Source organism: Protobothrops mucrosquamatus, unplaced genomic scaffold, assembly GCF_001527695.2.
Source record: "Protobothrops mucrosquamatus isolate PMUCROS unplaced genomic scaffold, P.Mucros_1.0 scaffold227, whole genome shotgun sequence".
Classification (NCBI taxonomy): Eukaryota; Metazoa; Chordata; class Lepidosauria; order Squamata; family Viperidae; genus Protobothrops; species Protobothrops mucrosquamatus.
In genome coordinates, this window is record NW_015386578.1 from 613565 (window position 1) to 640090 (window position 26526).

Sequence of the window (26526 nt, forward strand, 5' to 3'; positions counted from 1 at the left end):
GAAAAGGAAAGAAGGAATGAGATTATAATGAGAGGAAGGGAGGCTCTGAGGGAAGTCTTGCCTTAGCACTTGGCCACCAGCAGCCCTGCTGCCCTTTCGCCATCCCCTTTCCCCCTCCTCCTGGCCTATCTTGGTGGTCTCCCATCCTTTGGCGAAGGATGGTTTGGTTACAAAGCCGGGTCTCCTCGCATGGAGAAGTAGTGAGCCTCCCTCTGACCCATGCACTTTGCCCTCCTGCACCCACCATAAGCAACGTGGCCAAGGAGAGTCAGGACAGCAGCAGCAGCTGCCTTGAGGAGGAGATAAGCACAACTGGGCTCCCCCTCAGGGAAGTGGGGCTGGACTGGGTTGAGCTGCAGGGTCCTGGTGCCCTGGGAGCTTGAGGGTCGGGCCGGGTGCTTGCCCTCTGCTGCCCAGGGCTCCGGGCAGCCTGTGCCACCCTCCGGGAGTCCCCTGCATGACCCAAGAGGGATGGCGATGCTCCTCCAATGGACAATGCCCTGGCACCTACCCCAGTCCCACCCCCTCCACTGGAGACTCTGGATCCCCCCCCACAGCCCCCCACGCACCCCCACAGGCATCCCCTGACCTGAGCGACGAGCTGGCCACGTCCCCCTGGCCATTGACTTTGCTTGTCAGAAACTCAGGAAAGGTGATCACATAACCCTGGGACACTGTGACTGTCATAAGTATGAATCAGTTGCCAAGCATCCGAATGTAACCTGTGACCCTGAGGATGCTGCAACAGTCATAAGTGTGAAAAATGGTCATAAGTCACATTTTTCAGTGCCATTGTAACTTCGAACAGTCACTAAGTGAACTATTGTAAGTTGAGGACTTCCTGTACTTTTATCACTTTTTCCCTTTTGGGGGGGGGTCATCAAGTTTTGACACCTTTCTAGGTGACTGGTGGTACTCAAATATTGCCATATCCTAAAAGTGGTACAATCGGTGAAAAGATTGAAAAGCCCTGATCTAGCATGTTGATTGCAGAAAGGGAAATGAGACGTTAGAAAGAAGGACAAAAGAGTCCAGCAAAAATAAGAATTGAAAAGGCTTCCCAGCTTCATTCCCAGTCATAAATCTGACAGTTCTCATCACAAAAAAAAGCCTATCTGTGTACTTTCCTTTTCTTCCTTCAAAATCTTTTAAAGAACATAGGCAGGAAGTGAAAAGGGCTACCTTTCATTCAGGAGGGTATGTAAAAATCTGGATATTTTGCCTTTTTCTTGATTGTTTTGGAATTTCTACTACCAGCTAGACTGTTAATATTTTAAAGAGCTAATGCTGGTAAATGGTACTGGAGTTTGGTATAGTAGTAAAGGCACCAAGCCAGAAACTGAGAAACCCTGGGTTTTAGTCCTGCAAAGGTAGCTGGATGACCTTGAGCCAGTCATTCTCTCTCAGCCCTAGGAAGGAAACAATGGTAAACCACTTCTGAAATCTTGCCAAGAAAAGTTGTGGAACTAGTCTAGGCAGTCACCAAGTCAAAAACACGGAAACACACTGATACTAAGGTTGCCAAACATTCATATTCCTGAATATGAAATTCTTAACTTCAAACCCATATTTTGATATCTAGAATTACATAATGCCTGCAACAGTGTTTTGCATGTGTTTATTTCAAACCTTGACTGAGGAAGCAACCTAGAAGGAGAGAGAAACAGCTGGAGCTTAAGATAGAATAAAATGAAATGTAGAGAAAATTGACAACAAAGGAAGAGATGGGGATGGGGAAGAAGGCAGGCAAGAGAGACCGGAATATGAATGAGTGTGAACAGAGATGTCCGAAAGATGCTTTTTCACAAGGCAGCTTGACTTTCTTGTTTTTCTTTGAAGATGTTTCGCTTCTCAGCCAAGATGCTTCTTCAGCTCTGATTGGATGGTGGGGAATGGAAAGATTTATATTCCTTGCAGTTAGCTGTTCATTTGCATTCTTTTAGCAAGTCGTTAATGCTATCTGGAGGCTTATCTGTGTTGGCAGGGTCACCTGAGTAGGGCAAATGTGTGTGGAGCCTTCTTGGAACTGTTGAAAGGACTGTGTTGTAGACTGGAGATAGATGATGCCATATCCCTCCACCCCAAGCATAAAACACTGAGACAAGGCCCCTCTTTAGAAGGCAGCAAAGTCCACATTTTGGACAGAGAGGAGCGCTGATTTGAAAAAGGGGTCAAAGAGGCCATCTGTGTGAAAATTGAACAGCCCTCTCTCAACAGAGGGGGAGGAATATGACATCTATCAAAGATGATGTCTTCAAAATAAAAAACAAAAAAACAAGAAAGTCCAGTTGCCTCCTGAAAAAGCATCTTTGGGATAACTATGACCTGGATGACTGAGAATCTCCATAGACACTGAACAGAGATGGTAAGAGAGAGGGTGTAGTATTTCTAATTCTGCCTTTTCTGGCATGTGATTCATGGAACTTTAAGAGAATGTGATTCTCAGGTTGAAAAAAAACCCCACCCTATCTGCTGTACAATATACAAAGACCATGTTTAGCTGTATAGTTAAGTTAAAACTGTGTCTTTCTCATGCAGGCTCAACATACTATGACAATGTCCGTCCACTAGCCTATCCAGATTCAGATGCTGTTCTTATCTGTTTTGACATTAGCCGTCCTGAAACTCTGGACAGTGTCCTTAAAAAGGTGAGATTGCTAAAAGTTCTACTGAAGTGGAATATGAAGATGTGATGGTAAAACTAAGAAGAGCTTATTTTATTTTTGAAATATAGGTTTTCCTATCACCTGGAGACAAAGAGGAACTCTCCTTCAAAATCACAATTGTATCACTATAGTTTAAAAACAGTGTATTGCAAGAAATGCTAAACATCTGATTAATAATGGAAAATTGAAATATTGCAAAATTATCAAAATCTGTCATAGAAACATGAAAAGAGCAAATGCTGTTGGAGAAATAGCACTGATAAATTCACTCACTGGAGGGTTGCCATTAACCGGGGATGTCAAACTGGTAGCCCATTGGCCGGATGCGTCACGTGCAGGCCACGCCCACCCCGGCTCCGCAAAGGCAAAAAATGTCACAGCACATCACAATATGTCATGTGATGCGATCGAGTTTGACACCTGAGCAATAAACCCTTTATTTGCTCAATCAATCAATCAATCAATCAATCAATAAATAAATAAATAAATAAATAAACAGACAGTTTTGAAACTCAGTAAAGCAAAGCACAATAAAATGAGCTATGTCTGTATATTTTAAAAAAACAAGGAAAACAGAGCATGTCTCTACCTCAAACCTTGTAGTCTAATTTTGGAAAGCATCCTTGGTTTTTGCACATGTTGACAACTTTTATGTGTCTCGTGACTGGAGTGGTGGTTTCCTACACCAGATACAATTAGTCTTTAAGTTATAGCCAGGGATTCAGCTGATTCGCACCGGTTTGGCAGAACCAATACCTTTTTTTTTTGTTGTTGAATTCGGCAAACCGGTTATGATCATCTGTCAGTGTAGAAACTAAAAAAGCAGGAAATGTACCCTAGGGCAGTGGTTCTCAACCTTTTAAATGCCGCGACCCCAACCGGTCATAAGTCGAGGACTAAACCGGCCGTACATCGAGGACTAAACCGGTCGTAAGTCGAGGACTAAACCGGTCGTAAGTCGAGGACTTTCCCTGCCCGGGAGCGCCGCGCATGCGTGGTTCCGCCCCCTGCGCCGACCGAGGCATAGCTGGCAAGCGGCAGAGATGGAGCAGGCCGACCACCAGCTGGCCCAGCCCAAGGGAGGTAAGGCACCCGCCGGAAAAGGGGAAAAAATGGCGGACAAAAAAAATGGCGGACAGCCTTGCTTGGCGACCCCCGTGAAATGGTCGATCGACCCCAAATGGGGTCCCGACCCACAGGTTGAGAACCACTGCCCTAGGGAAAGATACATTACTCTGGACTCCTTGTAATATTCTGGGAATATCACAAGGTAAATTACCTTCACTTTTCAACAGTGATACAAGTAAAATTTGACCGGATTTCCTCCAGAGGAGGTTAGGAGTTTCTGTCGGGGATAGTGGCGTCCTCAGCCACGCAGCGGTACCTGGAGACACCCACACTAATTGTTCCAACCCAATTCCCTTTATTCCCACTTTGTACCAGATTCAATCCCGCGCTGCTCCCTCTGTAGAGCTTGGAATACTTGTAGTCACTGCTACATCTCTTTGAGCAGGGAAGACACACATCTAAACACAGTCCCCATGAAAGGACCTTCAGAGGTGCCCCTTCTCCTTCTCTCTCTCTGTGGGCTGCCCCTGAGCTTGGTCCAGTGGGAGGAGGAGGTTTCCATGGGAAAGGACCTGGCCCTTCGAGGCTGAGGCGGCACTGTGCTTCTGGGAGGAGGCGGGGGCCGAAGCTGTGTGGTGGGGGAGGTACGCACCCATGGATGCTGGAGGGGGCTCTACACTGCCATGGTTCCCCTCCCCGCCTTCCCTTTAGGCGGGGGCTGGAGCACTAGTAGGAGGAGAAGGAGCAGGAGGCGACTGCAGCCACAGCCACAGCAACCTGGAGCAGCTGTGCGGGTTCCCTGCTCTAGCCTTGACTGGACATCTTTACCTCCCGCTCCCACCTCTTGGCCGGGGCTCCTTTTCCCTTTTCCTCATCCATGGCAACCTCAGTCCCATCACTCCCTCAATATTGCCCCTGTTCCCCGCCTTCTGCCATCGCATCTGCCCCCTCTCTGTCTTCTCAAGGAGCCTTTAATGGCTCGGACTCTCCAGTGACCACCACCTGACTTGTTTGTGCCACTGGTGGCCGCCACAATGAGTAAAAAAGCCCAAAAGGAGCACCATCACAGTGAGGGGGGGGAGGACTTAGGCATAGACGCTTCATCTCTCTAGTTTCGCGACTGGTACATATGGAAAAGAGGATGAGCCACCAAGTATTAGCTGGGGTTGTGGCAGAGAATTGGTTGTTAAACTATTTGAATCCCACCACTACTTATAGCCATTATAGTGACCCTTATCAAAGTTACAACAGCACTGAAAAAAGTGACTTACACAGCATCCCCTAGGTCATGTGATCAAAATTCTAGCACTTGGCATCCGGCATGTATTTACAGTGGTTGCAGTGATCCAGGGCCATGTGTGATTGCTATTTGTGAACTTCCCAGCCTCCTTCTGACAAGCAAAGTCAATGGGAGAAGCCAGATCTTCTTGACTGCATGCTTCACTTAATTGTAGTGATTTGCTTAACAATGGGGAAAAGGTCATAACATTAGATGCAACTCATTTAACAACTGCCTTGTTTAACAATGGAAATACTGGTCTCAATTTTGTTCATAAGTGGAGGATTTTGTGTGTACAGAATCTGACATAATAGAAATTATTATTAGTTTCATTGTGTTGCTACTTGTAAAAAGGTCAGGTTCCTACTCATTAGTATCTCCATTTTTTTGTTGGAAACATGGCTGTGGGGTTAAAAAAAGTGTGATATGGGCATGAGGTGGGATAATTGAGCCAATGGACTTGCCTAATTATATTAAATGATTTTTAATTTAATTCTTTATATATTTTTCTCTTATAGTGGCAGGGAGAGACACAAGAATTCTGCCCTGGCGCCAAAGTAGTTTTGGTGGGCTGCAAACTGGACATGCGCACAGACTTGAACACTTTACGGGAACTCTCCAAACAGCGCCTTATCCCTGTTACACATGAGCAGGTGTTTATTTTGCCTTTAATTAAAGTATGGGTTAGCCTTGGTTAAGCCTCAACTTGCTGCCATGTGGGGGGGAAGGAGTGAGGTCACAGAGAACTGATATAAATCCCCATGAACACCTATGGCAGGAAATTTGGGACTTAACCTGGGCTAGTTCTGATAGTAGCCATATAAGTTTGCTGATACAATTAATCAGACTGACTCAAGAGACCAAATCATTTTGTGGTGTCTCTATGGAACACCTTATCATGAAAGAACTGCCAAGTGTTAATGTAGCTAAATAGTAATAATATAGGTAGTCCTCAACTTACAACAGTTTGTTTAGTGACTGTTCAAAGTTACAACAGCACTGAATAAAGTGACTTATGACCATTTTTCAGTTACAACCTTTGCATCATTCCCATGGTCATGTGATCAAAATACAGATGCTTGGAAACTGGTTCACATTTATGACAGTTGCAGTGTCCCTGGGGTCATGTGATCACCTTTTGTGACCTTCTGACAAGCAAAGTCAATGGGGAAGCCAGATCCACTTAACAACCGGGTTACTAACATATCAACTTCAGTGATTCACTTAACAACTGTGGCAAGAAATGTCCTAATATGGGGCAAAACTCATTTAACAAATGTCTCACTTAATAACAGAAATGTTGGGCTCATTTGTGGTCAAAGACTACCTGTAATTTGGGCAGCCTAACCTTGCCTGAAAGCATGGATTTTAATTGATGCTGGGCTTTCACCCATATTTTATATTTTATAGTTCTAATTTGGCTCTGTATTTGGATTTAGATTTCTACTGCTTTCGTATTTCAATGCTTCCATTTTAATTGTGTCTTGTCTTTTCTTCTTTTCTTGTCTTCTTTTCTTTTCTTTTCTTTTCTTTTCAGTAATCTATCCTGAGGGCCTTTTTTAACTTCTAAATGCATTATTAAATATATTGAACTATAGTAAACCTCAGAATGAGAAGTCCCTCATTGTGGAAGCATGCAGGGTTGAGCCCCAGTACTGTCTTTTAAAGAGGTGAATTGGATCCCATCTTGTGCTTATTTTGCTAAAATTGACCATAGAGGCCAAAGTGCATCAGCCATGGGTATATGCAGAGGAAAAGAACAAGTCCTTTTCTGTCTTAATGATTTACATACCTGTGTGCAGTGTAACAGCATTTGGACAAACCATGCTAATGCCAAAACGATACGTGTGTGATTATATCATTGTGCAAATGCCACAATTATGTGCAGGTAGTCCTTGACTTATGACCAAAATGGAGCATTTATATTTATAAGTTGTGCCAGTGTTAAGTAGGTCATCCTGTGACCATGCCCAATTTTACTACCTTTTTTGCAGTGGTTCTTAAGTGAATGCAGTGGTCATAAGGGAATGCCATGGTCATTAAATGAACCCATTGTCCTCAATGGGTGTTTCTTGCCAAAAACCAGAAATAAACAAGTTTCTGGCAAATAACACTGTAAATCATGGTCACACAATTACAGGATGCTGCAAACAGCCATAAATGTCGGCCAATTGCTAAGCGCCTAAAATGTGATCACATGACTAAAGGGGGGGGCAGCTGTCAGAACTTCGTACTTTTTTTTGAGTCTTTGGATTAGTTGAGGACTACCTGTATTTGCATATGACATCTAGCAATCTACCTGATCTTAGCTGATATTAGCTGTGATGCTTGCATGACATCATGCTCTCCTTGGGCCTCCCCACAGATGACCAAGCACATGTATTTTTCCCTCTTTCTTTTATGCATATACACAAAAGTGCTTTTTAGCAGTAAATAACTGCAGAGTAGTCTAAAAAACTGATCCACTCTGTGACTCAAGCAGATGAGAATGCACAGGCTAAAAACTTCTAATAAGAAAAAGTACCCCTCCCAGCAGAGGCAGTTTTAATTTTAGATGAATTTCTTATTTGCGTGAGCTGGTATGTTCCCTGAGTTTCTCTTGATGCCTTTTAAAGCAATACTGCAATCTGCCTTGTCCTGCTTATGCAGATGAGCAAAGCCCTGTGCATTCAAAAGTTCCCTGAAATAACTGATAATGGAAAGAGGAGAAACAACAACAATATGAAGTCCAACAGAATGAAGTTCTAGGGCTAGAGGCTCCATTGCTGCTAATTCCACCAGCAGAATCTTCTGCTCCATATCCCAGTTGCAACCTTCCAAAGGGGAAAGCTGTGCAAGCTTGTTTTTAACCTTCTTTCCCACCTTGATATCCACAGATCCTAGCACAGTGGTGGCGAACCTATGGCACGGGTGCCAGAAGCGGCACTCAGAGCCCTCTCTGTGGGCACGCGTGACGTCGCCCCAGTCCTAGGCCTTCAGCTGGGTTTTATAAAACCTTTTCGCTTTAGGCCTCCGCCGCCGTGTACAAAAAAAAAAGGTTCAATCAATCGATCAATTTCAACTTCTCGCGGGGAAAAAAAAAGATCTTGCAAAGTTGGAATTGATTGATTGAACTTTTTAGTCCCACCCAGTCTGCTGTTACCACCGCAGCCACGCCCACCCAATGGGCCAGACCCACCCAATGGGCCACACCCACCCGGCACCCGACGATGCATAAGTGGGTTTTGGGTTGCAGTTTGGGCACTCGGTCTCTAAAAGGTTCACCATCACTGTCCTAGCATGTTTCACACCCTCCCTCTTTTAGACATAGTGCTTCTTGCTCCATTTTTAAAAGACACCTCCTGTATCCTATCTTCCAGGAAAAGTACTAAAATTAATTAAAAGCTGTGAAAGAAACATGTGGAGTAACAGTGTCAGGGGAGGTGATAGGTACTTGTCAGAATGTGGAGGAAGAGAAGGGAGGTGATTGCAATGTAACAAGCAATTACCAGACTAGGGTGAGGGGAAGAAAACAAAAGGCTGTGGGTGAAATTCTGGCATAATGCAACAATGTGTTTTCCCCTTACAGGGCAGCATGCTGGCCCGGCAGTTGGGTGCTGTGGCATATGTAGAATGCTCTTCCAAAGTCTCAGAGAATAGTGTGCGGGATGTTTTCCATGTGACCACAGTGGCCTCAGTCAATCGGATTCATAAGCACCTCAAGCGCAGCAACTCAAAGCGAGGACTGAAGCGGATTACGCAGATGCCTGGACGGACAGATTTATTGACTGACTCTGAGATCCGCAAAGACCGGGCCAAGAGCTGCTCGGTGATGTGAGAGCCAGCACAACTGCAGAGGGGCTGAAGTATAGCACTGCCTGTCCATATCACTTTGTGTAGTAACTGGGAATGGAAGGTTCTCTGCACTGAGGGCCACATTCCCCAGGATGTAGGTCAGAACAAACCAAGGCCTGTCAGGAAGCTGAGTTGGGAGGGATCTGCCTGAAACTGCAAATGCTCAGCATAGTGCAAAAGCATCTAGATGGCCCATAGTTGCACAAAATACAGAAATGCTCAGGTAGTAGACATCTTCCAAAGAAAGGAACACTTCCCCATGAGAAGCACTGGAGGTGATACATACTTCAAATCTTCTTAAGAGTTATTATTTCAGAATTAGTTTCAAATGTGATGTCCAGACAACCCAAGTATCTGGCATTTTTGGTTGCTGTGGGGTGTGGCAACCAGTCCACGCCCACAGCATGTGTGCACATGTATATTTGTGCTCATGCTTGAGGGCAGTCATGGAATAAAAAAGTTACAGAAGAGTCAGAGCAAATGGTGGTCATTTAAGATGAAAAGTGGGATCAATTAGGGTGGCGGGGGAGGGGAGAGGGCTGATAGTTTTGGACAATTAAATAGTTCCCAGGGCATTTGACATTCTGGATTAACTGACAGGTCATTTTGTCCCAAAGGCAAATTTTTTTCAAAAGGCAGCTGAACTTTCTTTGTTTTTCCTCATGTTGTGCCATGAGGACTGCAGTCATTCTCCACCATTCAGTCAGAACTGAGAAAGCTTCTTGGATGAGAAGCGAAATATCTTCAAGGGAAAACCAAGAAAGTCCAGCTGCCTTTTGAAAGAGCACTTTTGAGACCACCATGACTTGGATGATTGAGAATCTCCATAGACATTTGACAGGTCACTTTGCTACACCAGAAACAATTGCCAAGAAAGTAGCTCTTTTGGAAGAGATGGTTTTCATTATCTCTACCAAGGGTGAAAGCTGGAAGGCTCAAAAGTTGTGTCCACTGGAGCCTTTGTTTTCAATAACAGTTGCTGTGGTCTTCACTTGTCTTGTATGACACCTACAAGTCCTTTTTGTCTGCAAATAGTCTGTCATGACCATGGCTGCATCATAGGCAAGAATCAGTTCTTCTTGGTCCCCATTCTTGTTTCACGATCTCCTTTCATGGGATGATGCGAATGGATAGGATTGAAGGAATGCCTTTTGCTCCTGGGAAGGAGAAAAAAAAAAGATAGCTGACGGGTAGTAAAATGTCTCTAACATTGTAAATCAAATATTGGGAAATGCATTGCTGTTCCATCTTTTGAATTGGGCTGCATTTCTTTGAGGTGGGTGTTGCTGTAGAGGTATAACCTACCTCAGATTGTTGGCAATTCAACTCTTTTTGATTACACGAGAGGGGGGAAAATTCAAGCTGCAGACTTCCATAATAATTTCAATATTTAATGGCTCTTGGATCGCAGCGTGATCCTAATGTGTCTACAGATATCTTTCTTGGTGCTCTGTAAACTCTTGGCTCCCAGAATCTAAAAGATTCTTAAATTAAAAATAAATGGCATGGAGCAGAACAGTAGCAGCCAGCTTCATCTTTATTTCCAAGAATACTTTGAGGCATTAATGACATTTTTAAAAGGTAAAATAATCTATATAGATGCCACCAAATTATTCTAACTCATGTCATGTTATAATAAAATGAAATACAATTAAAACATCACAAAGGAAAAACCCAGATATAATAGCCATGCTCAAAAATACTTAACTAAAATTTTAGTTCTTGGCATTAAAATTGTATGGCACCAGGATCCCATATAACTAAGAAAATAATATTAGTAACAATAAATAAAATAAAATGAATAAAAAAGACAGAATGGATTTATGGGAGTCTGAAGGAATTTGCTGCTTTCATCAGAAGGATGAGAACAGAAACATGGTAGCATACCAGCAGCTCCATCCTTTTTGCACATGTGTGCAACAACAGCACATTAAGAGCAGAATTTGTGTTACAATACCATGATACTGTTTTAGTTCTGCCTCGTCTGCAAATGTCACTGCAAATGTCACTCGTCTTCTTGGTCCCCATTCTTGTTTCACGATCTCCTTTCATGGGATGATGCGAATGGATAGGGGGAGGGGTTGTTAAATTGGCTGGGGGGAGGGGTTGTTAAATTGGATTAGCAGACAATACAATAACTGTAAGAGGCGGCAGCAAGCCAGTTTACCTTCTAATCAGCATTTTGCAAGTAATCATGCTAACCATGGTAACATAATTTCTACCATGGTTGCAAAAGCACACAACATACTCTCAAAATTCTAGTAGTCCAAAAGAGTCAGGGCCTTCTAATCAAATATTACATAAAAAAGCACTTCTTTTGAGCAAGTGAAGGACCCTAAAGCTTTAATGATGCAAGTTCTTGAGGAAGACAAATGGGACATTTGTGCTGCTACAGACAAACTTGCCTATGAACTGGTCTCCAGATAGGTTGGGATTATGACTCCCAATATTTCCCTGAACAAAATGGAATAGTGACTGAGAATTCTTAGAGTTATATAATCCTAACCCAACCAGGTAAGGTAGTTCCTGTAAATCTGTATTTTTCAAACATGAAAAATTTACAACATTAAGATATGTGGACTTCATCTCCTGGAATTTCCTAGCCACCATTGACAGCTGTTGGCAATGGGGAACCCCCAGAATTTCCCATGCTGGAAGTTAAAGTCCATACATCGTAAAACTTGCCAAATTTGAAAAGAAATTGCTGTAGATCATCAGTTGTTTCTGGTCTCTTGTATTGCTTAGAATATGATTTTTAAAAGATGGGCCATTGAACCTTTGTTCTGATCTCCCATGAAATTATAAACTACCCCAGATCTCTGGAGTAAAAGTTCACGAAATCAGAAATTTTGCAATCTCCTTGTGCCATGAACTACTATGGATGACTTTCTTCACCGGGAAGAATCATTCACATGCAGGATTAATAGAGGCTGCCTGTGTTTTTTGTCTACTCCTCTCCCCCCCCCCCGCCCAAGGTCCAGTTGTTTCTATGCTGGATTTGACTACAGCAACTCCATTGTCTTGGCCTTATATTCCAAAGCTATGCACAGCTGGCATTCTGGCATTCCTCTTTTTTAAGGCTTGGTATGGTTTGGGATTTTGATATAGGTCTTCTCAGATCACAGGGAATCACAGTACAATTGTGAAAAATGCAGCCCGTCAGCAAGGTTTTTATTTGGCATAATGAGTAGAGTCTGGGAGTGATGTTCTCAGACATACTATAGAACTATTTCTTACTCACTTAAGAAGGAACAGGTCAAATAATATTGAATTTAGGTATCCAGTTATCATCATTTAGCCAAGGACTAAAATTTTAATATATAGACTGCCTTCCCTAATCCCACAAAGAGCTTATTAAAAATCAGTTCTTCCTTCAAATTGCTTTCCTTGATTGTAACCATAACATATTCAATATCCATTCTGAAATGACTACAAGTTTGCCAAACCATGTTTGCTTCTCAATTATTTGATACCTCCTTATTTTTAAGAAAAGCAAAATTCCCACAATTCTGGGACAGCAGATTTTCAACACTATTAAAATTACGGTTTAAGAACTTTCCCCCTTTTTTTGGTAGGACTTCTTTTTCCAAAAAGAGCAATGATGGGTAGCATGAAACCAAAGGCAAAGGTCGACAGCCTCCTTTCTTGACCTGTAGCATGGTGAAAAAGAAATTCTGTTCTTACTGGAAGTCTCAACTAGTTGCTTACAAAGTACTGAATGAAAGGACAAGGCCCACAGATTGTTCATGCTAGTCCTAAATACTAACAGGTGCCTTTGAGTATGAATGAGTAGCTGCACAACTGAATGATGGATTGGTGGTGGTGGTGGTGTGTGTGTGTGTGTGTGTGTACGTGCACGCATTGTAGGAACCTGTGTTCCCTTCATCTGCCAAATCTTGAGCTGCATTTGGAGAACACTGTGTTGATGACAGCTGCCTGAGCTGTGTGACTGACAAGTTGTGAGATTAAGAACAAGATCTTTTCAGGATTCTCGTGTCAAAATTATTTTTATGTTCATGCATATATGAAGCCTTACTGGCTTCTCCATTCAACATAAAGGGAAAGTATAATTCTGGAGATCAGCATCTGACTTCAAGTAGTCTTTCCTTACCTGGAACCTCAAATGGTAAGCATTCTGCCCTGGGAATACAATGAAAAGGAGGACAAAAATAAATTGAAGAAAAAAATATCGTAAATAAAAGAAACATTTTATTCATTGCAACAATAATACAGAATACACTATAATATGATAAATGCATAATAAAAACATTTGTAGCAATAACATTTTATATTGTAATTATGCTTACATGCCGCGCCCCCGCTCGCAGCCACCCCGCCAGCACTGCTGCCCCGCTGTGTAGAGGGCCCCGCGGCTCCCAAAGCACCAGCTGTGCTGGCTCTCGCCCCGGGGGGCAGCCCGCTGTCAACACACCCCACCTGCAGCCGCCCCACCAGCACCACTGCCCACCCTGCGCAGCCCCGTGTAGAGCAGGCCCCGTGGCTCCCACAGCACGAGGGGCAGCCGGCCACCGCCGCCCCTCACATCCCTGCCCGCAGCAGCCCCGCCGCCCCTGCCTCTTGCGCCCGCAGCCATTATTGCCCTAGCAGGGCTGAAGATCAAGAGAAAGTTACTGTGGCATCGCCGCTCCAGTCTTCTCCAGGTATCTTCGGGACTAACTAGGAGATGGTGTAGTTGGGTAGCAGGGAGGGGTGCAAAGTTCCTGCCAATTCGCCTTCGCTGCAGACAACTTAGATGTGCAAAGTTTGCCGGCTGGGTATTTTGGCGCACTCAGCAGCAATTCCTATTGGCTTTCGAAAGCCAATAGAGGGAGTAGCACAGCTCATGCAAAAGGTGAAAAAAAAACCCATCAAAAAAGGTGCCGGAATGCCATTCTGAGCGTTCTATGAGAGAAAAAAAAGCCCTGCAGATTAGTCTTCAAATATCAAAAAGGAGGACATGTAGGAGGACACATTTTGAGGGAGGACAGAACTCACAAAAGGAGGACTGTCCTCCCTAAAGGAGGATGGTTGGTCACCTTACTTCTAAGGGTACTTTCACATGCCACTCTCTTCAAACCACTTGATAATGATCTACCAATCTTCACAATTTCCTATTCAGAAATATTATCAAGGAGAACAAAATCACTGCTCAAGTTGCTGCAAGTGTGGCAGCATGAAAATCCCTAGATGGTCACAAAAGAAATATTAAAAACTATAGAGTTTTTAAAAACTATACCTCAATGAAACTGCATCTACATGGAGGGAAGTATGCAGTGGGGTTTCCCAAGGCTCTATTTTAGGCCCAGTACTCTTCAACATCTTCATCAATGATATGGATGAGGGGATAGATGGCTAACTCATCAAATTTGCAGATGATACCAAGCTGGCAGGAACAGCCAACACTCTAGAAGACAGGCTTAAGATACAGAAAGATCTTGATAGACTTGAACATTGGGTGCTATCTAACAATGAAATTCAATGGTGAAATAAGTAAGGTTGTACATTTAGGCAAGAAAAACCACATGCCCAGGTACAGTATAGATGGTACCTCACTCAGTAGTAGTAACATTTGGAGTCCTAGTGGACAAACATTTAAATATGAGCCAGCAGTGTGCTGCAGCTGCCAAAAAAAGCCAACACAATTCTAGGCTGCATTAACAGTGGGATAGAATCAAGATAATGTGAAGTGTTAATACCACTTTATAACGCCTTGGTAAGGCCATTCTTGGAATATTGCATTCAGTTTTGGTCACGATGTAAAAAAGATGTTGAGACTCTAGAAAGAGTACAGAGAAGAGCAACAAAGATGATCAGGGGACTGGAGGCTAAAACATATAAAGAACAGCTATTGGAATTGGGTATGTCTAGTTTAATGAAGAGAAGGATGAGGGGGGACATGATAGCAGTGTTCCAATATCTTAGGGGTTGCCACAAAGAAGAGGGAGTCAGGTTATTCTCCAAAGCACCCGAGGGCAGGACAAGAAGCAATGGATGGAAACTAATCAAGGAGAGAAGCAACCTAGAACTAAGAAGAAATTTCCTGACAGAAAATTAACCAGTGGAATAACTTGCCTCCAGAAGTTGTGAATACTCCAACACTATAAGGTTTTAAGAAGAGATTGCACAACCATTTGTCTGAAATGGTATAGGGCAGGGCTTTTCAACCAGTGGTACGGGTACCACCTGTGGTACATTGGCACCTGGCAGGTGGTACGCGACCATCCTAGAAAAGTGGTAGTGGGGGAGGGGAATGAGCTGAACCGGTGGCAGCACCACACAAGCCTGAGTGAGAGATGGCTGGAGCTGCAGGGCTGTCGGCTCAGCGGAAGTGCCAGGATCAGCGCCAGGCTCCACTTGGAGCTCGGCGCTGATCCTGGCGCTTCTGCTGAGCCCTGAAGGCAGGACAGGCAATCAACTGGAAAGCAGCACTGATCCTGACGCTTCTGCTGAGCCCAGAAGACGCACTGATCAGCTGGAATGTTGCAGCATCTCCAGGGTCTTGTAATTTACATTCAGATGCTTGGCAACTGATTCATATTTATGATGGTCACAGTGTCCCAGGGTCATATGAAGTGACCAAAACCTGCTGCAACTACCCAGCAGACGGGGAATAAAAACCAAACACCCCCACCCCACCCCCGCTGCCAATCCTGAACAGAAATGCTCACAACAATGAAAACCTCAGATAGGCAGGCGGGCAGGCAGGTGTCTTGCACGGCTGTGGCTTGGGGGGCACTTTTTTCAATGCCATTGTAACTTCGAATAGTCACTAAACGTAATGTTGTAAGTCAAGGACTACCTGTACTTTATCACTTTTTTCCTCTTTTTTTTTGGTCATCAAGTTTTTAATACCTTGCTAGGCGACTGGTGGTACTCGGATGTTGCCATATCCTAAACGTGGTACAATGGGTGAAAAGGTTGAAAAGCCCTGGTATAGGGTTTCCTGCCTGAGCAAGAGGTTGGACTAGAAGAACCTCCAAGGTCCCTTCCAACTTTGTTATTCTATTCTATTCTATTCTATTCTATTCTATTCTATTCTATTCTATTCTATTCTATTCTATTCTATTCTAAATTCTCAACCTGTAACAGTTCATTTAGTGTCCATTTGATGTTAACAACAGCACTGAAAAAAGTGACTTATGACCATTTTTCACATGACCATTGCACCATCTCCATGGTGATGTGATTAAAATTCAGATGCTTAGCAACTGACTCATATGACGGTTGCAGTATCCCAGGGTCATGTGATAGTCTTTTGCGAACTTTTGACAAGCAAAGTCAATGGGGAAGTAAGATTCACTTAACTATTGTGTTACTAGTTTAATAATTGCAGTGATTCACTTAACAACTATGGCAAGAAAGGTCGTAAAATGGGATAAACTCACTTAACAACTGTCTTGCTTAGCAACAAATTTTGGGCTCAATTGCAGTCATAAGTCAACAACCTGGAGCTTTCTGAGTGGCTTGCCAGTGTAGAAGGCAAGAAGGAAACCAAGAACTTGTCAGTTTCACTACAGTTATTTGCCTGGATTAATGATGGGGAACTAGGAAGCTGTCAAGCCAACAATCCTCTTATAGGACCTGCTAAAGTACTGAACCTCAAGGATTGGGAAGCTGGATTAAGGCAAGAATCCCTCATTGGGGAAATGGCCTACTCATAACCACAACACTCTAGTTTTTCCAGTTAAAAATCAGCTTCAGAGCAATTCCTCTTGTGCTGCAGGGTTTAGTTGCTGAAGTGTGGGGGTGGGGAGACACAGCCAGTCCCAGAGCAACCCAAACACCTCATCTGGCAATACTTTAAGATTAAAATATCTATTTTAATACAAATTATATTCAATTATGTGATCAACATAAACTCCTAGGCTCGTCATAATTGTACTATTTCCAAAGCTGAGTTCTCCCATTACACTATTTTGAATCTTTGTGTTTGAACCTAAGACTGCATTTCCTCTTGAATGCCATCATATCGAGTGGTTGCCTCCATATTTTTCAACCTGTTGAGAATATTTTGACTTTTTTTCATAACTTTCATGGTATTACTTCTCCTCTCCCCAGACATAAGGTTATTATTTTATTTTCTTATGTAAATAATTTATAAATGTTAATAGTCTGAATTTTTAGATGTTGGACTTAAATCACAGGAACTTACATTTAAATCTCGCCACAGAGCTCAATGTATAACTTTTCGTCAACTAATCTTTCTCAGAACAACCTACTTCACAGGACTGATGTGGGAATAAAATTAGGAGACCTTTATATATAACATCTTGAATTCTCAAGGAAAGACACAAATGTTACACATAATTAAATCCCAGAGAACTTAGGACAGCCCTATAAATCTCAAAATGTCTTTCCAGGTTAACATCAACAGTCATTAGAAACAAACTGAACATTGGACCTAGCTCTTCTTTTTAACAGCTACTTAATTAAGGATACTGGGGAAGCAATGGTTCAATAGTTAATGACGCTATGCTTGTCAGCTGCAAAGTTCAAGACCCGCATGCTGCATGATGGCATGAACGCCCTTCTTGCCCCAGGTCATGCCCACCTAGCGGTTTGAAAGCATGCAATGCGAGTAGATAAATAGGTACCCACTTCTCTGGGAAGGTAACACTGTTCCATGCAGCCAGGTATAGTCATGCTCATCACATGATCACAGAAAAGGTCTTTGAATAATGTTGGCCCCCTCAGCTAAGTAACAGGGATGAGCACCATCCTCTAGAGTCCCCAAATGGATAGTGGAAACATTTACCTTTTAATATTATAAATATATTTATTTATAATATTATATATAATTCATTATATTATAATATATAATATAATATAACATAATACAGTATTATAATATTATAGGAGATTTTTTTTGTCAAACATTGTGCAAGGGCTAGTTTCTTAGAATTATTGATGCTATAGTTCAGGATACCATTTTCCATTTTTAAAGTGAAGAAAAAAATCACTGAAAACCTCTGAGCTTCCACTTTGGAAGTAATGAATTTGTGTTCTGAAGAAATGACGAAGAGCTTAATATTCTCACAAAAATGTATCTGCTAGTTCTACACCCTGCTTTTTCACTACTGCTGGGGAAGGGTGTAGTAATTACTTCAAATGACATCAGAAGCTCCAGAGTTGAAGCTGTTCAAGGAATAGAAAACTTTTCATAGCATAAAATATCAGAGTTGAAAGTTACTTCTCCTTGATTGCTACCTGATACATTCCAGACCGTTCATTGGTCCCCTGTTGCTAATCATTGCTGTGAGTTGTAAGTTGGAACTGCAGTGATCAAATGACGTAGTTTAGCTAACTTTACAACCTACACTAGAGAAGTGCTTGTGGATTACACTAGAAAAGTGCTTGTGGCAGCTGGAAAGTTCTGAAGGGTTAACTTTTCTCCTCCTGTTATAAGAATGTCCTTGATATCTATGATAGGTAGATGGAAATCTGTCAGCTAAGTGCTACGAACAGAAAAATGGAACCCTCTAGGTCTAGGAGAATGCAAATAGGGATACACTGTCTGCATTTACTAGATTTGTATCCTGCCTTTTGCTTAGGAGCTTGAACATTTCTTCCCATGACAACAGCCCTCTGAAGTAGGGAGTTGGCTGAACTGATGGCCCAAAGACATCCAGGGAAGTTCCAAAGTTTAGAGAGGGCTAGAATCTCCCAAATGGCACTCCAACATTTTAATACTGGCTCTCGTTTCTTTTCATCCACTTTTTTGGTAATAATTTTTTTTAGTTTTTACAGAAATACATTTTCAACAATGCAAACATTTTAAAGGGTTTTTATGAAGCAGTAATTAACCATTATAGCAAAGATCGCTTATTTCTAAATCTCTAAAAAATTGTATGTGAAATGTACAGTCTGAGATTTTTACTAGTTACTTTAAATCAGCATTGGAAATTCATCCATTTTGAAAATATCACTGAAAAAAAGTTCCCTGAATTTTGATATGGCGGGCCTCTCAGAAAATACTGGGTAATACTTGAAGATTGGCCTTTAATTAGGCAAAATTAGGAAATGTGAATTTCTTCCACAATCTCCCAGTAAATGAGAATATTTGGATGAGTGTCAGAGAATGTTGGGAGGATTTGTTGCTGAACCAAATATTTGTTCAATGAATGTAGTTCTGAAAATAGCCCAGTATGTGAGTGTTTTAATAATGCCAGTCAGGTATTTTTTAGAAATATGAATTGTGCAATTGTATCCTTGGAATTACTGTCATGCTGGGAATCAAGGCTTTAAGCTTCTGAATCCTAACTGAAACTATCCTATTTAAATAAAATATAGGAAACTATCCTATTTAAATAAAATATAGGTCAAGTTTCTGTCAACATCTCTTTGCAGATGTCCCAAGTTTGAAGAGAATGATGGGTGTTTTCAAATGCAAGATTGAGTTCACTTTAGGGATAAAAACTAGGTCAAATATCAATCCTGGCGAAGACACATAACTATGAATCAGACTATTGTTTGCTGAGCAATACATCTGGTTAGAATCAAACATAGTTTCAAGAATGTAAAGAATTTGATCCAAACCCCAGATAATCTACCCCAATCCATGCTAGGGCAAATAATGCCAGTAGGAAAAGTTTGGGAAAGGAAACTGATCCAATCTGTCTTTCTTACAATTCTTTTTGGCAAGCTATTATGGGGAGCAATTGCTTTCCATTTTGTCCTACATGTAGATAAATTTGCAATTAGGGACAGGATTTGGGAAGAGGCAAATCATCTAAAACCAGGTTTGAAACAGAAAATTTAGAGTCTGTATCTTGATGTGGAAAAACACATGTGCCTCCCATCCTATTAAACATGACTTCTAACTTGAATATTTGTTTGAGCTCACAGCAAGACAATTTAAGTTCCATGAAGAAAATTTCTATGCACAATGTAAAGATGACACAACACTCAAAATCTGAAAGAGACTATACTTTATATGTTTCTTGCTGACAAATCACACTTTTACATATAGTATTTACTATTAGGATAAAAAGTTTCCTGGATCAAGTTCCAGGCACATTGTTCTGTGCTGCCTAGGTGGGGAGAGAAGTTACTGAGCAAGGTAACCTGGGTAGCATCTTTTCAAAACAGGGGAAGGGTAGCTGCTGAATCTGACAGCTGTGGAAACATCTGTATATTTTATAAACTGACTCTGGAACCTGCCCAGATAGTCTATCCTTCAATAGCACATTTCTTGGCTTGTTTTGAGCTGAGCAGCCTACCTTTTACTTATGTAAAGGTATTTACTATGGAAGCCTGGTGTAATTTTACACAGCTTGTTATTTTATATAATATATACCTAGAACCAGCTTCTTCTGTTTCTCATTTTGATCTTTACATTTTTTCCCTAGATGTTCTGAGACCAAAGCTGTGGTTCAACATAGATTAGGGGAAAAAACTTAGGATTTTGCATGATCACCTAAGGCTAGAAATATAGATTGCCAGTTTTTGTGTCAGTTGCACAATCTTCCTAAGCACTTAATTAGAAAAACAATCCAAACCATTATCTTGTAAGAATATGCTGTGTACCTTATTCTTATTTGTGGGCTTTTTCACTTTCAAGATATTTTTATCAAATTCAGAATTTATATCACGCTATCAAATGAGCAAATACATAAATCCCACCCTCCTTCAGCTCTTCTGCCAAAATGGTAGCAATAGGGGTCATTTAGCCCAGTCAGGGCTTTAGGGCATAACCAGCAGCAGGAAGCAACAGCTGCACAGGATTTTAGCCAGGTTTGGACCTCTTCCCACTCCACTTTTGTGTTGGAGTTCTAATCCACAATTGTAACAAACTGTAAACTGGATCTCCCTCTGCAGGCAAGCCAGAAACCAGGATGGAGATGGGCAGGATAGGGAGGGGGCATTGGAAGGATAAGACATGGGAGTCCTGAAATGACTGTATCTAACTTCCCAAGATTTCCATCCCAAATTTATATATTTCTGAGTTTCTATGAACGGAAAGTTACAAAAGTCCCTGTCTGTTCTGAACAGGATAATTCAGGTTCAGACCATCAGGTCACTAATTTGAACATGGCAGATTTATCTATTCAGTTACCAAATTTAGAGGCACTTTGGCAAACCGTAGCTGTCTCTAAGCTCCCTTCCATGCATGAGTTAATTGTAAGAAAGTAAACATTTCCTTTTGCTTTGTGTATATAAAGCCTGCAATTTGTAAGGGACTGGTCATAAACTATCACTTTTCCCCTTCAGAGATACAGAACACTCCTCTTATGCTACTCCATATTTCTGTGTTTAGAATGGGTGCATGATAAAGCCAACAGATCTGCCTTCAAAGCGTCATTGGGACTATACCACAGATTTAAAAATCGTGAGGTTACAGATTATCACACCAACACTCCCAGAACAAGAATTAGAAGACTTAACTGCTGCATGGATTTAATTCAGTCAAACTCAGCCCAGCTCTTCTGCAGTTGTTGGGACTAAGCTCATATGCACATGGCCCCTCCCATCCCAGCATACAGCAAATTATGTTGCCAAGCAAAGTATGACGTAATGTAGACCAAGCACAGTCAAGAGGGGGTTGCCTACGACGGCTGCCTGCATTGCGCTGTTTCCCAGCTCTCTCTGTTGCAAATCAAAGGTTTTCCCAGGGAGGGTGCATACCAACACATTTATATAGTATGTTGGGTTCACGAAGAGCTGTGACTGAGAGGAAGACACAAGCAACAGCTGCTTACAGGCATGCAGTTATTTCACTGTGAACTGCTGCTTGTGTCTCCCCAGCATGCCACAGAACATTTTGAACAATCATTTTGGAACACTGTATGCTTTAGGGAGCCTGGATACAGAAGTTAATCTGAATTAGAGTCTTCCTGAGTAACATGATTGCATTGGTATCCGTCCTGTCTATTCCTGTGATGCCTTACACTTACTCAGAAGAGGAGGCACAAAATATGCATTGATCCCCATTGTGGTGCAAAATCCACATTTTCAAATATTTAGGTTGGATTCCTCACTACAAGCTAGGACTTGGTGGAACTGTGAGAAATAAACAAACGGTAGGTAATTCAATTGGCCAAGTATATGGCCTCATGCTAGCTTTCATTCTTGACAGAGCATAGAAGGTATATATATATAAAAGTTTATCTGCATTTTCTGCTATTGACAGATTTTGGGGGAAAGTATCTGTGATTTTTTTTTATTTATGCAACTAAAATGTCATCTGACCTTGCTCCAGAGGTTTGTATCTAGTAATAATTTATGTCTTAATAATTTGTTTTAATAAATGTAAATATACCCACAAAGCAGAGAGCTGGTTTAGTGCATCAGTAGCATATAAGGAGAAATAGAATGGTTGCCATGAATTTGACAACCATACATATAATGACCTCATTCTGTGCTTTCATACAGTATGAGACTGTGGGTGGCCCAAACAGAGTCTGTAGCACACCATCTTTTATCTCTCATACAAATAAAGCAATTTCTCCATCACTACATTATAAGAATATAAATATTTCAGACCATTGTCAATGGGACCAAACACAGCTGAAATATCCAAGAAAATTAAGAGGATCATTCTCCCACATAGATTCTCCATCAGGCTTATCAGAGCTGTTCTAGGACATGGGTGTCAAACTCGTTGTGTCATGTGACGTGTCGTGACGTATCTCAACTTTTTTTGCATTGCCGTAGATGGGGTGGGCGCGGCTTCCGTTTGATGCAACAGCCCCATGGGCTGGCAGTTTGACACCCCTGTTCTAGGCTAAGCTCTATCTTGTAATATATCGCAATAATCAGTCCCAACCAAGTGCCTCTAGGCACAATAAGAACCATACATATAGCACCTGGCCAAAATAGATATTTTTAATGCAAGGTGTATGTGCTGCCAATGCAGAACCTTAGAACTTAAATTTCTGGTATCTGATGAAAAAGAACCAGACACCAAAGGTAGAAAGATTATTGGAAGTTGTGTTGGCCTTGGCTAATATTTTTGTAGGCCTATATTTCCCTCTCCAGAAAATAATTATCTTGTCATTTCCAATGATAGTCTTTCTCTTCTACCATAATCCAACCCATTGCAAATGTCTTTGCTTCGGGCCCTTTTGCACTTGGCAAAGAAATATATCATGTTTTATATTCAGTAAGCAAAGAATAGGTGTCACAGGGTGGGGAAGTGAGGAGTTGATATAGTAGTGAAGCTAAAGAAGGTTAATGATATGCTATCAATCTTTTGCAAATGGCAACTCAGGTTATTATGACTTTTTCAAAGAGACAGCTTCTTAAAATAACAGCAGAAAGGTGAAGTCTTGCATTTGCTATATTTTTATGTCTGGTGGTGATAGTGGTGTTGTCTGCCCACTTAGACCTGCTTATACTCTAGTCTAAGCTATTCAAGACCCAGATGCTGCCCTCTCCCATCACCTACTAGGAGTTATTCTAGGCTTCAATCTCATAGAATTTGTGTAAAAGATGCAAAAACGTTTTGGTTTTAAGCAAAAGGGGAGTGAGGAGACAAAACTGCCCAAGTTCCTATTTGTAGTTGGAATAGCAAGAGGCCAAATTAAAACCACAGGGTTTGGTGGCTCTTCCCAAAGCAGGGACGGGCAACCTTTTGATCAGAAGGGGCTATATTTAGTAGTGTTAGCAGGAATTATAATTGCCAAGAAATAGTAATATTGCAAAGTAGATGGGAATCACATCATACATTTGGGCAGGGCAAAGATTTTATTTTTCTTTTTTGGCAGAAGAGCTTCAAAACAATTGTTTTAAATAGTCAATTTGTATGAATTTCCATTTCAAAATAACAAGAAACCAGGATTCAGCAAGATAGCTGCAAGAAGAAAACAAGAACAATTTTGGGTTGTACACAACTCTGTATTTCAGTTTATCCTGCGGTCATAGAAAATGGTTGCTTCCATTAAATCCTAAGAAAATACTCCACCAAAAGGGTAAATGTAACTTAAATTCAAAAGTGATATCATGCCAGAGAACAAATCTGCACACCAGAGAAGGAAATTTTTCAGTATAAAATCCCATGCTCTGCCTACATTAAAAAGTCTATATTTTTCACTTTATTATTGGAACTTAGATGCAGAAATAGGTTTTGGGTTGTTGGTTTTTTTTAAAAAAAAACCCAAATCAGTTTTATGAGCATAGCTGATAGCAACAAATTATGCTGGGCATGTATACTGAGAAATGCTGCACTGAAACCAAATTCCTTGTATCTAATCACACTTGGCCAAATAAAGTATTCTATTCTGTTCTGTTCTATTCTGTTCCTACTGTACTCTTTCCAAATGCTATGCAAAAATCTTTTGTTCTCCTTTACCATCTTGATTTTAACTACCTTTCCAATAGCCCTGCATCGATGTTCACCTTCCAAATGGAAAGATAATTCAGAGCAGTGCCTATGGGGGCATGTTGCCAGTTTCCTCATATTACATAGGCAATGTTTTGCAAGACAGCTATAATCTTCTGGAAGACAGATAACAGAAGCCAAGGTGGACTTTGAAGATAAGAAACCTGTCAGTCAAAAGGTGAAGCATAAACTCTTGGCAAAAGATGAGACCATTTGATATAATCAAGCTATGGATTCTGCTACATGCAAGTGAACATTAGTTAGGCAGTTACTCATTATGAAGGCATGTAACATGCAGAGATGCATCCAGTTCTCATTCCAATAGAACAAGTAGAGAAACCCATCAATGAAAGTGCTATCTTACATTTTAAAAATGGCTGCTTTATCATATCCCTCTGCCTTAATAGAAGGTTTTGTGAATAATTATACTTGCAATACATATTACAAAATACAATCTAGGAATTACAGTATAGTGAATAAGCACTATTAAAGCCCCTTAAATATAGGAATTTAAACTGAGGGAGCCTTTGGGGAAAAGTGAACTGAACGAAACATTTTAAGAAATTTAAATCAGATTTTTCACAGTACTAGGTTACAAATTCTCAATCAAATGCTCAAACTCCACATATACGTATACAATACATTTAATTTTGCTGAATTCTAGGTTTGTTAAGGCTTTTACCTGGCTAATTTATTCTGCTGAATTTATTTCCAGAAAACTTTACTTCAGTTGATTTAGAATTTGCATATAGAAAAGCATGATAACTTTAAAACAATATTGTTTTAAACTATGCTTTCACGTACAGTAACTGTAAAAGATACTCCTTATGTGATATTGGTAAATTGCCTCAAGGGTTTTAATCTCTTCTTGAGCAGTAACTAGGACATGGAAAAGAAGAGCATGTTAGGTCAACACCACCTGCATCTCAACAGAGAAGCAAAAAGTAGAGCCTGAGCTTGAGATTGGCACTATGGAAACAGAAACTGCAGAGCAATCAGTCCTCTGAGGAAAATATCCAACTATAAATAAAACATGCACAAACCCAATTGAGAATTTTTTTTATTTGATAACATGTTAAAGTGTTAGTCTTCTGACTCTTACTGCCAGTATTTAATGTGATTTACATATTTTATTATTTCAACTATTAACTGAATTGTACAAAAGGTATGCTCATTTTGTACACCACCTGGAAACACACGGCAATAGATAAATTAAAGAAAATAAAGAAAATAAATGCATACATTAGAGATTGCTCCTGGACTTGGAATCTGATGGAAGACACCACGAGGGAGGAATCAGGATAGATACTTCTCCAGTTTCCAAAACTCGCTTATTAGTGCAGGTGAGAAACCATTGAAAGCTGTAATCCCATTTGGGCTATAAGAACATTACTATTCAGACATGGAAGATGGTTCCTGGGAACAGAAGGAGATAGAAGACTGATCATTTGAGCAAGGACTCTTGGCAATCAGGACTCTGACGAGCAGCACTGACCCTCTTGTTTTTCCTGAATGTCAGGCCTTCATTAGCTGGCTGCATCTGCCTGTATGCTTTACTGCCCTTTTCACTGACTCTGGTTTGCACCATCCCCCTCTGCCTCCCATGTTGTTTACAGTATTTACAGACTCAAATCAAGACAATGCATATGACTTGTTATAAGCATTTGCATCAAACACTGAATTATTTTAAAAAATCTGTTGCTAAATTAATCTTTGATAATTTTTAGTAAAAAAATAAAGTCTTAGCACATGTCTTTAAATATTACAGCAATATATTCACGAAGAAACGTATGGTTACTACATTGCTCCCACAGTCATGTGAACAAAATTCAGGCACTTGGCAATCTGCCTGTCCTTATGACAACTCCAGGGATGTACAGTGCCCCCATGTCTATCTTTTCCCACATCCCACTCTGCTGGGTTCTCATAGGCCTGCTTCCCACCTCACCTGGTCCCACACCTCCTTCCTATCCCCATCATGGCTTGATCATTTACCTTTTCCGTAAATCTCCTTTGGGAAGCAGCCATTCCATCTCATGGCCTTTCTACACAGAAGCCATATGGCACCATTCCAGAAGTGGGCACCCTTTGGGGAATTGTGGCTGCTCTGAAACAGCACCCACTTCTGAGACAACAGTTCATGGTATCTGTACTGAATAGGAAGGCTGAGGGGCAGATTGGCTTGCTCTCCTTCCCAAATGCAAATCACTGGAGAGATACAGTTCTGGGACAGCACACACGACCTTTGTGTAGAAAGGCTACACAGCTGAACAGCTGGCTCTTTCAAACGGGATTTACAAAAAAGGTAAGTGGCCAAGCCATGATGTTGGGTGGGGAAAAGGAAGGGGATCTCAGTGGGG

The 26526-nt window shown here is 41.3% G+C and overlaps 2 protein-coding genes across 2 annotated transcripts in view; one reads left to right on the top strand and one right to left on the bottom strand.

Moving 5' to 3' along the window:
* The first annotated feature begins 1763 nt into the window (after positions 1-1763).
* On the top strand, positions 1764-9293 carry RND2 (Rho family GTPase 2). Its single transcript, XM_015814208.1, has 4 exons — positions 1764-1785; positions 2539-2648; positions 5532-5666; positions 8582-9293. Exons 1-4 carry the CDS (start codon positions 1764-1766, stop codon positions 8828-8830), a joined length of 516 nt encoding a protein of 171 aa, XP_015669694.1. The 3' UTR covers positions 8831-9293.
* A 15932-nt stretch (positions 9294-25225) lies between these two features.
* Positions 25226-26526, bottom strand: part of BRCA1 (BRCA1 DNA repair associated) — a 101408-nt gene continuing 100107 nt past the window's right edge. Inside the window, exon 20 of the mRNA XM_029283784.1 lies at positions 25226-25582. Within this exon, the coding sequence (XP_029139617.1) occupies positions 25559-25582 (24 nt within the window). The 3' untranslated portion in view covers positions 25226-25558. The remainder of the gene's footprint in view (positions 25583-26526) is intronic.

Coding starts and splice junctions, on each gene's coding strand:
- RND2 (XM_015814208.1), top strand. CDS start 1,764: ATGAATGAGTGTGAACAGAGAT. Junction 1,786..2,538: donor GAATGAGTGTGAACAGAGAT/GTCCGAAAGATG, acceptor TTTCTCATGCAG/GCTCAACATACTATGACAAT. Junction 5,667..8,581: donor TCCCTGTTACACATGAGCAG/GTGTTTATTTTG, acceptor TTCCCCTTACAG/GGCAGCATGCTGGCCCGGCA.